Source organism: Trichosurus vulpecula, chromosome 4, assembly GCF_011100635.1.
Source record: "Trichosurus vulpecula isolate mTriVul1 chromosome 4, mTriVul1.pri, whole genome shotgun sequence".
Lineage (NCBI taxonomy): Eukaryota > Metazoa > Chordata > Mammalia > Diprotodontia > Phalangeridae > Trichosurus > Trichosurus vulpecula.
The window spans coordinates 202,804,211-202,816,221 of NC_050576.1; the positions used below are offsets into that span (position 1 = coordinate 202,804,211).

General features: G+C 41.2%; 1 protein-coding gene across 2 annotated transcripts in view; it reads left to right on the forward strand.

Annotated features, from left to right (window-relative positions):
* SLC39A11 (solute carrier family 39 member 11) overlaps nt 1-12,011 on the forward strand; it is a 499,961-nt gene that overhangs the window by 160,961 nt on the left and 326,989 nt on the right. For both annotated transcript variants that reach the window (XM_036755297.1, XM_036755296.1), the window contains exon 5: nt 9,625-9,766. In XM_036755297.1, the coding sequence (XP_036611192.1) occupies nt 9,625-9,766 (142 nt within the window). The remainder of the gene's footprint in view (nt 1-9,624; nt 9,767-12,011) is intronic.

The following is a 12,011-nucleotide window of genomic DNA, read 5'->3' on the forward strand; positions in this document are numbered from 1 at the left end:
TCAGGTCTATGAACTTGGATGGGGAAAAAAAAATTACATTTTTATTTCAATATCATTGATCTCCTTTGTGATCTGAGTATTTTATTTTATGTGTTCAAAAACATTACTCTGAGAAGGGACCCATAGGCTTCACAGACTGCCAAAGGAATGAAGATCAGGGTGAACCCCCTGCTCTAAGGTCTTGTTCTCAGTCATTAAAACTGAGATTTATAAGGAAGTCACAGACTTTCAACCTCCACAGATATCTTTTGTGAGATTCTATTATGAAAGATATTACTCACTGGTTAAGAAAGCAAAGTGAATTTGTTAATCAATTTTTTTTCCATAAGTGGTGGTGTTTCTGTGGATAGATCATAAAATACCCCTAGTTCTCATGTTTAATTGAAATAAAAATGTCATGTTTATTCATAAATATTTTTGTCTAAGTTGGAATTGAAAGAGTAAAAAAAGTGCATGATCTTTTTCATTTGAAGATGATGGTGTGGTTGAAAAAGCATGGCTTGAGAATCAGAGAATCTGGACTGGAAATCCCAGTTCTGTTGCCTTTGGGACCCTGAGCAATTAATTGCTGGACTTCAGTTTCTTAATCTGTAAAATGAAGGAGGTTAGGGTGGGATCTCTAAATCCCTTTCTGCTCTGTATCCTATGATCCTATGGTACAAACCATAATCAGATCATATTCTTTATGGAGTTACTTGAGAAATGAAGATGGGTTGCCCTGAGCCATCTAGAGTGTCTTGCTTTCTCCCTCTCTCCCATCCCCTTTGTGATCACTGTACTCATTTCCAAAATGGCAGGCCATTATTTGTAGCAGGAGTGTTGATCATGTGGCCCACAACACTCCCTAATGCAGCCAGATCAGATTAAAATGTAATTAGGAAATGTTTAACAAAATAAATATACATAGATAATATTAACATTTGGTTTCCACAGGGATCCTTATGTATAATTTCCTGGCTCCCATTTCTATTTAAGTTTGATACCGTTGATCTGGAGTACTGGCTTTGGCTCTGGTATAGAATAAAATCCACCCAAGTGGGTTATAGGACTCATGATTGTACCCTTATTAGTACTAAACAATGGAATTAGCCAGTTACAGATGGGGTAGAAGGGTAAACCTTCATTCTAGTGTTTTAACAGGGTAGAATCACAAGTTTTCTGAAATATTGCCTCTAAGTAATGAAAAAATTCTCCTGTAGTGCCTTTGTTTCCTTCTTTGTTCAGGAGCCATTGTTCAGATTTTTTACACCCTTGACCTCATGAGAAATGCAAAGGTCACTGCCATAAGCTTCGTTTATAATACTATTCTTGGGATCCCTGCAGAGGTACTTTAGGAACTAAGCAACATGATGGATACGCTTTATAAAGAATCTGTATTGTAGTGAATGGTGTAAACATATAGTGAGGTTTTTGTGTAAGTTCCCTGAATCTGTTAGTGTTCCCTCCGTTAGGCACTGAGGTCAAGTCAGCAAACATCTGTTAAACTTTATTTTGTAGTAGGCCCTGTGCTAAATAAATAAGCTCTAGGGAGACAAAGAAAGGCAAAGATAGTCCCTGCCCTCCAGGAGCTCACAATAATGTGGGACACAACATACAAACAACTGTGTACATACAAGATATATACAGTGTAAATTGGAGGTGATTTCAGAGGGAAGGCAAAATGTTAACGGGATGGGGAAAAGTTTCTTGTAAGGCCAGGAGGTAGATTCCTTGGATTTATTATTCTGCGCTGGGTGAAGAATAGATGGGAAAGGCGGAAAAACTGCAAGCCGGGAGACCCATCAGACAACTATTATTGTAGTCCAAGGAGGCTTGGAATGAGGATGTTGGTCAAATGAATGGAGAAGAGGCGACAGGTTTGAAATATGTTGTGGTAGAACCAGCCACACAGTGATTAATTGATTATTGAGGATTAAGAAGATGGGAGAGACAAAGAAGAGCGATGTTGAGGTTGAGACAAAGTGCAATATTAGATGGCATGATGATGGATTCACGTTTTGGACATGTTGAGTTTCATGTACTTGTGGGATATTATAGGCACTTGGAGATGTGAGACCCGGCACTCATGGGAGAGATTGGAGATGAGGAGAGAACCATGGTTTAAAACAGAGCCTTAGGGTGGGAGATGGAGTCGAAGACAGGAGACAGTAGCTAGGAGGAAGAGGTGGTCAACAGTGTCAGAGATGTGAGATAGAATCAGGAACTTAGTCTTTAACCCACTGTTGTTATTTCTGTGCCCTTTTATGTCAGACGCAGAGTCACTAAGCAGAACCAGGAAAACTATACACACCAGCCACAAAGCAATCAATCAGCAAACATTTATGGAGCTCCTACTCTGTGCCGGGCACTGTGCCAACCACTGGGGATGGAAAAGACAGCCCCTGCCCTCTACAAGCTTACAGTTCGGGGCGGGGGGGGGGGGGGACAACATGCAAACAAATACATACAAAGCAAGCTATCTACAGGATAAATAAGGAGTAATTGACAGAGGGAGGGCACTAGAATTAAGAGGGGTTGGGAAAGGCTTCCAGTAAAAAAAGGGATTTTAATTGGGACTTAAAGGGAGGTCAGTAGGCAGAGCGGGAGAGGGGGAACATTTCAGAATGGGGGAGAGAAAATGCCCAGAACCAAGATATGGAGTGTCTTGTTCATGGAATGGCCATGCGGCCAGTGTTACTGGATTGCAGAATATATTGGGGAGTAGTTTCCTTTAAGAAGATTGGGGAGGTAGGAAGGGGCTAAATTGTGAAGGGCTTTGGATGCCAAACAGAACATTTCGTATTTGATTCTGGAAGCAATGGGAGGAGTTAATTGAGTAGGGGGGATGACAGACCTTGGCTTTAGGAAAATCTTTTTAATGGCTGAATGGAAGACGGATTGGAGTGGGGAGAGTCTTGCCTAAATGGAAATAACAATAAACAACAAAACAGTGCAAACTCAATGCCGCATAATTATAATGACCAAGCTGACCCCAAAGAAGAATTATCAGATAATGTTCAGTCGGTTTCAGCTGTGTCTGACTCTTTGTGTGCATTTGGGGCTCTCTTGGCAAAGATACTGGAATGATTCGCCATTTCCTTCTCCAGCTCATTTTACAAATGAGGAAACTGAGGCAAACTGTGCCCAGGGTCACACCACTAGGACAGTGAGTCTGTCTGACTCCAGGCCTGGCACTCTATCCACTGTTCCACTAAGCTGCCCTATCAGATAATACCCGCCCCCTTATTTGCAAGGATTGGGGGCTGCTGTATATAGAAGATTTTTTTTTTTTACCTTTCTGGTTAGTGTTGCTGAACTCTTTTTCTTAATTTTTTTCCTTCTTTATGTGAGGGATGGCTCTTTGAGAAGGGTGACAGGAGGGGTAAAATGGGAAACACAGGTAAACAACAAGAGATATGACTAAAATATCTCATAGGGAATCTAGGTGGTGCAGTAAATAGAGCTCTAGGCCTGAAGTCAGGAAGACGTGAGTTCAGATTTGACCTCAGAGACTTAGTAGCTTTGTGATCCTGGGCAAGTCATTTAACCCAGCTTGCCTCAGTTTCCTCACCTGTCAAATGAGCTGGAGAAGGAAATGGCAAACCCACTCCTGTGTCTTTGCCAAGAAAACCCCAAATGGGGTTGCAAAGAGCTGGACATGACTGAAGTGACTGAACAACAACAAAAATATCTCATTGGTGACCTTGGAGAGAGCAGTTTCAATGAAGTGGTATAACCAAAAGACTAAGGCACTGATGGGAGATGAAGTAGGAGCATTGAGAGCAGATAATTTTTAGTGTCTTGGAAGTAAAAAGTAAGAGAGAGCTGCAGGGCAATAGACTGAGCAAATGGCAGAGTTAAATGAAGATTATTGTATGGATGGGAGAGAGGAAGACCTCCCTGTTTTGTGGACATCAGGGAGGTAAACTGTAGAAAGGGAGAGAGTGAAGACAAAGAGGGAGGGAATCTTTGGTGGCCTAGCCCCATAGAGGAGATAGTAGGGGACTGGATCAAGGACACAAATAGGGAGGTCGACCTCAAAGAGGAAAAGGGGTTTTTCCTCCTCTAAGACTAGAGCAAAGGACAAAGGGGAAAAGATATAGGAGAACAAGTCAGCGACAGAACCAAGACAGAAGTCACTACCCAGACTTAAAACCTATAATCCATTTAAAGTCAGCTTTAGTTCAGTTACTTTTTAAAATACATGACTTCAGTCACTGTGGCAGGTGCCCTATTTTTCAACCATGATTATTATTCCCACTGAATTTTCCTGTATTGAAATAATGGGAATCAGCAGAGAACGAATAAAGGCATGCCCCAAACATACCTCGTTCTTCCATACTTGAATGACTACTTCCCATTCCTCCTACAGACACATAGAATTATAGGCAACTCTCTGTTATTTATACAAACATATATATGAAATTCAGAGATTACCCAAACAGCTCATTTCCCTAAAGAGAATCAGTGTTCTCCCCAAATAAAGCTAGTAATATTACTAAAGAACTAGTGGTTGAAATAGACTTCTTAAGAATTTACCTTCTTTTTCCATTGCTGCCATCTACATGAAGGGAGGAAAAGAAGCAATAGATTTGGGGGATGGCAGGACCAAATGAAGACTTCTTATGGATAGGGGGAAACTTCACATGTTTTTTAGGCAGAAAGCATGAAACTGGCAGAAATGAAGAGAGAAAAGAGAGGGAGGGAAGGAATGATTGATGGGGCAATCTCTTCAAGGAGATAATGAGAGATGAGACCAAGGTACAAATAGAGTTGATATCAACAAGGAAAGGGATGTCTTTTTCTTAAAGACTGGCCCAAAGGGAGAAGGAGGGGAGACCAAGAGTGATCCAGATTTTAAGACCTAAAATCCATTTGAAGACTGCCTTCAGTCACTGAATCAGTTTTCCTATTTTTACAGGCATAATTATTGTTCCCAGGTGAATTTTCCTGCATTGAAATAATGGGAATCAGCAAAGAGAAAATCTTCTAATGAGAGATCTTTCTCCTGATCTAGGAACCATTTCTGTCAACAAATCTGGGGAAGGTGTTTGAAAATGAAGATTTATACATTTATGCCTCCTCACAATCCCACATAAATGCATGCCCCAAACATACCTTTTCATCAACCACACATGAATAGCTTATCATTCCTCTTTTACATACACACAGAATTATAGGCAACTCTGTTACTTTGGAAAAAAACATGCTTGCAATTCAAAGGAACCCAAATGACTCATTTCTACAGTCAGTTTTCTCCCAGAACAAACCTGTTAGTGTAGCAGAAGAGCTATTGGTTCATCCAGACCACTTTGTTAGGAATTTACCTTCCCACTGTTGTCATCCAAAAGAAGAGAGGAAAAGAAGGAGGAGAGGCAAGTGGCTTACCTGGAACCAGTGTTACCAAGTGTCAGTAACTAGTCCCTGAGTTTTGCAGACATCTTACAGGGGAAGGAACAAACATTTATTAAGCATCCATGATATTCCAGGCACTGTGCTAAGCACTTCACAGGTATTATCTCATTTGGTGCTCACGGCAACACTAGGAAGTGGGTGCTATTATTGTCTCCATCTTACAGTTGAAGAAACTGAGGCATAAGTTAAATGACTAGTCTGAGGCCGGATTTCAACTCAGCTCTTCCTGACTCCAGGCCCAGCTCTCTGTGCACTATGGTGCCACCTAGCTTTCTTATAGTATCTAGCACCAATATCTTATGTTGGTTGGTATCTCCTAAATGTTATTCTGTTTCTCAGCCAGAAACAAAGAGCATTCCCTGTGAGCTTAGGCTTCTGGTCTTCACCAATACCTCTTTTTTCAGGATCAAGTGGTTTTCCAGATCTGACCACATGAGTTCCCTATTCAGTGACTCTCTATTGCCTGTAGGATAAAATATAAACTCCTCTATATGGATTTTCAAACCCTTCACAACTTGGATCCAACCCATCTTTCTAGCCTAATTGTACAGTATTCCTGTGCTATGGTCTGCAGACTGGTCACACTGACATTCTCTTTGTTCCTCACAAGTGATGCTCTCTGCCTCTCAGCTCCATGCCTTGGCACTGGCTCTTCCATATGCCTAGAACACATGTCCTCCTTACCGCTTCCTGATGGACTCTCTCTCTTCCTTCAAGACTCAGCTCAAGCACCATCTTTTTTTAAAAATTATTATTTATTTAATATTTTTAGTTTTTAGCATTGATTTTCACAAGAGTTTGAATTACAAATTTTCTCACCATTTCTACCATCCCTCCCACTCTAAGATGGCATATATTCTGATTGCCCCGTTCCCCAGTCAGCCCTCCCTTCTGTCACCCCACTGCCCCCCATCCCCTTTTCCCTTACTTTTTTGGTAGGGCAAGATAGATTTCTATGCCCCATTGCCTGTATATCTTATTTCCTAGTTGCATGCAAAAACTTTTTTTTTGAACATCTGCTTTAAAAATTTTGAGTTCCAAATTCTCTCCCCTCTTCCCTCCCCACCCACCCTCCCTAAGAAGGCAAGCAATTCAACATAGGCCATATGTGTATCATTATGCAAAACCCTTCCACAATACTCATGTTGTGAAAGACTAACTATATTTTGCTCCTTCCTATCCTAGCCCCCTTTACTCAGTTTTCTCCCTTGACCCTGTCCCTTTTCAAAAGCGTTTGCTTTTGATTACCTCATCTCCCATCTGCCCTCCCTTCTATCATCCTCCCTTTTTATCTCCTTCCTCTTTCTTTCCTGTGGGGTAAGATACCCAATTGAGTGTGTATGTTATTCCCTCCTCAAGTCAAATCTGATGAAAACAAGATTCACTCATTCCCCCTTACCTGCTCCCTCTTCCCTTCCTACAGAACTGCTTTTTCTTACCACTTTTATGTGAGATAATTTACCCCATTCTATCTCTCCCTTTCTCCCTCTCTCATACCTTAATTTGATTTTTTTAGATATCATCCCTTCATATTCAACTCACCCTGTGCCCTCAGTCTGTCTATACACACACACACACACACACACACACACACACATATATATATATCTGTATATATGTTCCCTTCAGCTACCCTAATACTGAGGTCTCATGAATTATACATAATCATCTTTTCATGTAGGAATGTAAACAAAACACTTCAACTTTAGTAAGTCCCTTGTGATTTCTCTTTCTTGTTTACCTTTTCATGCTTCTCTTGATTCTTGTGTTTGAAAGTCATATTTTCTATTCAGCTCTGGTCTTTTCATTGAGAAAGCTTGAAAGTCCTCTGTTTTATTGAAAGTCCATATTTTTCCTTGGAGCATGATACTCAGTTTTGCTGGGTAGGTGATTCTTGGTTTTAATCCTAGCTCCTTTGATCTCCAGAATGTCATATTACAAGCTCTTCGATCCCTTAATGTAGAAGCTGCTAGATCTTGTGTTATCCTGACAGTGTTTCCACAATGCTCGAATTGTTTCTTTCTGGCTGCTTGCAGTATTTTCTCCTTAACCTGGGAACTCTGGAATTTGGTGACCATATTCCTAGGAGTTTTCTTTTTGGGATCTTTTTCAGGAGGTGATCGGTGGATTCTTTCAATTTCTATTTTACCCTCTGGCTCTAGAAATATCAGGGCGTTCTCCTTGATAATTTCTTGAAAGATGATATCTAGGCTCTTTTTCTCATCATGGCTTTCAGGTAGTCCCATAATTTTTAAATTCTCTCTCCTGGATCTATTTTCCAGGTCAGTGGTTTTTCCAATGAGATATTTCACATTGTCTTCCATTTTTTTGCATTCCTTTGGTTCTGTTTTATAATATCTTGATTTCTCATAAAGGTACTAGCTTCCACTTGCTCCAATCTAATTTTTAACGTAGTATTTTCTTCAGTGGTCTTTTGGACCTCCTTTTCCATTTGTCTAATTCTGCCTTTCAAGGCATTCTTCTCCTCATTGGCTTTTTGGAGCTCTTTTGCCATTTGAGTTAGTCTATTTTTTAAGGTGATATTTTCTTCAATATTTTTTTGGGTCTTCTTTGGCCAGTCATTGACTTGTTTTTCATGGTTTTCTCACATCACTCATTTTTCTTCCCAATTTTTCCTCTACTTCTCTAACTTGCTTTTCCAAATCCTTTTTGAGTTCTTCCATGGCCTAAGACCAGTTCATGTTTTTCTTGGAGGCTTTTGCTATAGGCTCTTTGACTTTGTTGACTTCTTCTGGCTGTATGTTTTGGTCTTCTTTGTCACCAGAGAAAGATGCCAAAGTCTGAGTCTGAATCTGAGTCTGTTTTCACTGCCTGGCCTTGTTGCCAGCCAGCTGCTTGACCCTTGACTTTTTCGTGGGGGTATGACAGCTTGTAGAGTATAGAGTACTTTGTCCCAAGTTTGAGGGGCTGAGCTGTTGTTTTCAGAGTTATTTCTACACAGCAAGTTCTGCCATACCAGCTCTCCTCCTCCCCCAAGAACCACCAACCTGGACTGCAGCTCAGATCTAAGCACGCTCTGCACTCCTGCTCTGATCCGCCATTTAATTCCTCCCACCAGGTGGGCCTGGGGCCAGAAGCAACTGCAGCTGTTGTTCTGTAGATGCACCACCTCCACTGCCCTGAGGAGGTGGCCGAACCTCAAACTCCTTTCACTCTCTCCCCTGCAGTTTTCCCACTAACCTTCTCTGTTGTCTTTGGTGTTTGTGGGTTGAGAAGTCTGGTAACTGCCATAGCTCACTGATTCAGGGCGCTAGGGCCTGTTCCACCCAACTCCCAGTCTGGTTGGTCCTGGCGGGGCCCACACTGGGCTCTGCTCTGCTCCCATGGTACAATAGACCTTACCCAGTGACCATCCAGGCTGTCCTGGGCTGGAGCTCTGCTTCCCTCTTCTATTTCGTGGGTCGTGCAGTTCATAATTTGTTCAGAGTTATTTTTATCAGTGTTTGGAGGGACCTGGGGGAGAGCTTTAGGCAAATTCCTGCTTTCCTGCCACCATCTTGGCTCCGCCCCAAGCACCATCTTTTTTAGGTAGCTTTTTCTGATACTCCCAATTGCTAGTGTTTTCTTTCCCTAAGCACTTGTATTTAGCTACTTTGTTTTATTTTTCTTTAATTTAATTTCTTCTTTAATTTTAATTTAATTTGTATATCCTTATATAAGTACTTGTTATCACCTACCTTGTATTTGTGGTCAGTCAGTAAGCATTTATGAAGTGCCCAGTATGTGCCAGTCAGGGGATACAAAGGAAGGCAAAAGACAGTCCCTGTCCTCAAGGAGCTTCCAGTCTCATGAAGAGCATAACATGCAAACAGCTATTTATAAACAAGCTACATACTAGATAAATAGGGAATAATCAACAAAGGGAAGGCACAAGGATTAAGAGGGGTTGGGAAATGCTTCCTGTAGAAGATGGAATTTTAGCTGGGGATTGAAGGAAGCCAGAGAAATCATGGGTAGAAATGAGGAAGGAGAACACTCCAGGCATGGAATGTATCCCCAGTGTCTAGCACAGTGCCTTATACATAGTTTGATGTTTAATTAATAGTTGTTGCTTGCTTGCTCATTGAGGGTAGGGACAGAGTTCCACTTCTGTCTTTTTATCCCAGATGTACAGTAGCATGGTGTGTTACCTGTATAGCAGACAGTTAATAAATGCCGTTGATTATTCACCGATTGATATCACATTGACTTTGGTGCTTTTTGTTTCAGGGTGTGGCTGAGGACTCCCAAATGGCCCTAATGCTGAGCTTTGACTACAAATCAATGAAGGAGAAAGCCAACGCTGAATTCCCCCTGCCTTTCCATGAGAATGAGCTTTCTATCCGGATAGGTAGAACTGGACTTCATTCAGGCAAGCTTTTCAACCTAACATGTATCCCTCCTGAATTGCTCAGTCAGTTTTGTAGACAGGGACTTGGTTACTGTAAGAGTGATTGAAGGGACTTCTCATTTTTTATCTGACCTTACCAACTGAGGCAACAAGTGCTCTCATAGACATAGCACCGTGGTACTGGTTGAGCTGAATGGGTATTGTTAGTCAAGGAGCATTTCTTAAATGCTTACTATGTACTAGGCATGATCCTAAGTAAGCATTGTGTCATTTTCGTTACTCCTCTGATTAGCATATGGTATTTTTAAATGTCATCAACTGGTGACTCTGAATTACTGAGAAGAGGGGATCAGGAGCTAGGGGGTTGTTAGATGTAGGTTGCGGAAAGGATAAGTTGATCTGTAAAGACTTGGTGTTTGAGTACCTTGGGTTGGACTCAACCTATTTTGCTCAGCCCCAGCCCTCTTGAAATTACATTGTAATTAGAGTAAGTTCTCATCTCTTGGTCTTGGAGTAAGTCTTCTAAAGTGCAGATCCTCCAATACCTTTCGTGCCCTGAGGCTTGGGTTCTTTTATACATCTGAGATAGTATGACAAGCACAAAATTTCAGAACTAAACTTGTAACACACAGTGCCATCTCTGTAGCTTCCTCCCTAGATGGTAAAGGATGTGTAAATGTTAAAATGTGTTTGTGACATTCCTTCTTGTGGTCTATTTGGGGAAATAAGATTTTTTTTTTTTACTAATTAACTGTATATAGACAGAAAAGCTTCAATATACTGAGCATGTCCACAGTCTTGGCTTCATCCAATCAACCAGTCAGTCAAAAAGCATTTATTAGATGCTTACTATGTGCCAGGAACTAGAGGTGCAAGTCCAAAGAATGAAACAATCCCTCCATGCTAGGAACTTCCATTCCAATGGGGGGGGAATGAAATATATCTAGCATATACATATAGCATCAATACAAAGTAGTTAAATGCAATGTAATTTGAGAGAGAGAGAGAGAGCATTAACAGTTGGGATCAGGAGGAGATGGATCCCTTGATTAAGAGATTCCAAAAGAACTCCTAGGGTTATTATATTCATCAATAGCCCACTGGAAAGATACAGAACTTCACTTACTGAATGCTTTATCATCCTCTTGGAGTCTTTGTGCCCAAGCAGCGCCCCCTTTTTTGGCTCTGTGGCTCTGCTTTTCATTGTTCATCCCTTGGGCTTGAGTCTCTTTCCCTTTGTACCATGATGTGGCCTAATTTAACTACACCATTCCCAGCCCATTTGAAGGTATGAGCTTATTGTTAGATTGCCATCTAAGCACTTGAAAAGGAAATGGATGTATCTATCTTCTCCTTTTAAAGATTCCCTTCATATTTTACCACCATTTTCCATACCAAACCACTTCCTACCCACTTTTGCCTAATCCCCTTTCCCTGGCTCATTCCAATCTTGACTTGCCCTTTTTTCTTCCACAGAGCACTTCTAGCCACATTTTCCTGCCAATCGCTTATTACTATCCTTGATTTCTCCCTGTCCCCTGCCCCCATCCTCATGCCTTATTCCATCCCACTCTTACTCTGCTTCACAAATATTACCAATCTCTCTATGTACAGTATTCCTTCCTCCTTGGCACTACAATCTCCATGCCCTCTATTACACCTGCACCAGAATAGGTGGCTGATAAGTGCAGTCCTGAGCCAGGATAACCTCTCATACTGCCTGAAACTCATCATTTTCTTTATTCATTCCACGGGGAGCCAGGCAATTTTTGATGAAAATAGTCGTGAGGAAAGATAGTCATGAATCTCACATAAATAAAATCAATATCTGTACAGTCCAGAGGGAGGAAAAATTGTAAATCCCAAGGAAACATCACCAACTTTTGTAAAACTCAGTCAAATAGATTGGTAAATTCTAAGGAAAGAAGACCAGTTTTGTAATATCCAGATATATAGAGAGGTTTACATTCCAGAAAATCACTATTAACTCTGTAATATTTGGGAATGAAAGTAGCACTTCCAAAGCAAAAATAATTGAAGTAGGGTTCATAGGACTTTTTGAGGTAGCAGGGCAGCTCCTTCAGAGGTCAGAGAAAACTTCCTGTTGTCACTGGGTGTGAATGTAGGAAAAAAATCCCACCTGATGTCAAAAGGGGTGGAGGAAGTATGGGAAAATCTCCATTTGATGTCACAAGGAAGGTGTAACTGATGATGTAACAGGGGTGGATTGATGTTACAGGGGCCTGGGACTGTGGGAGATTTTCCT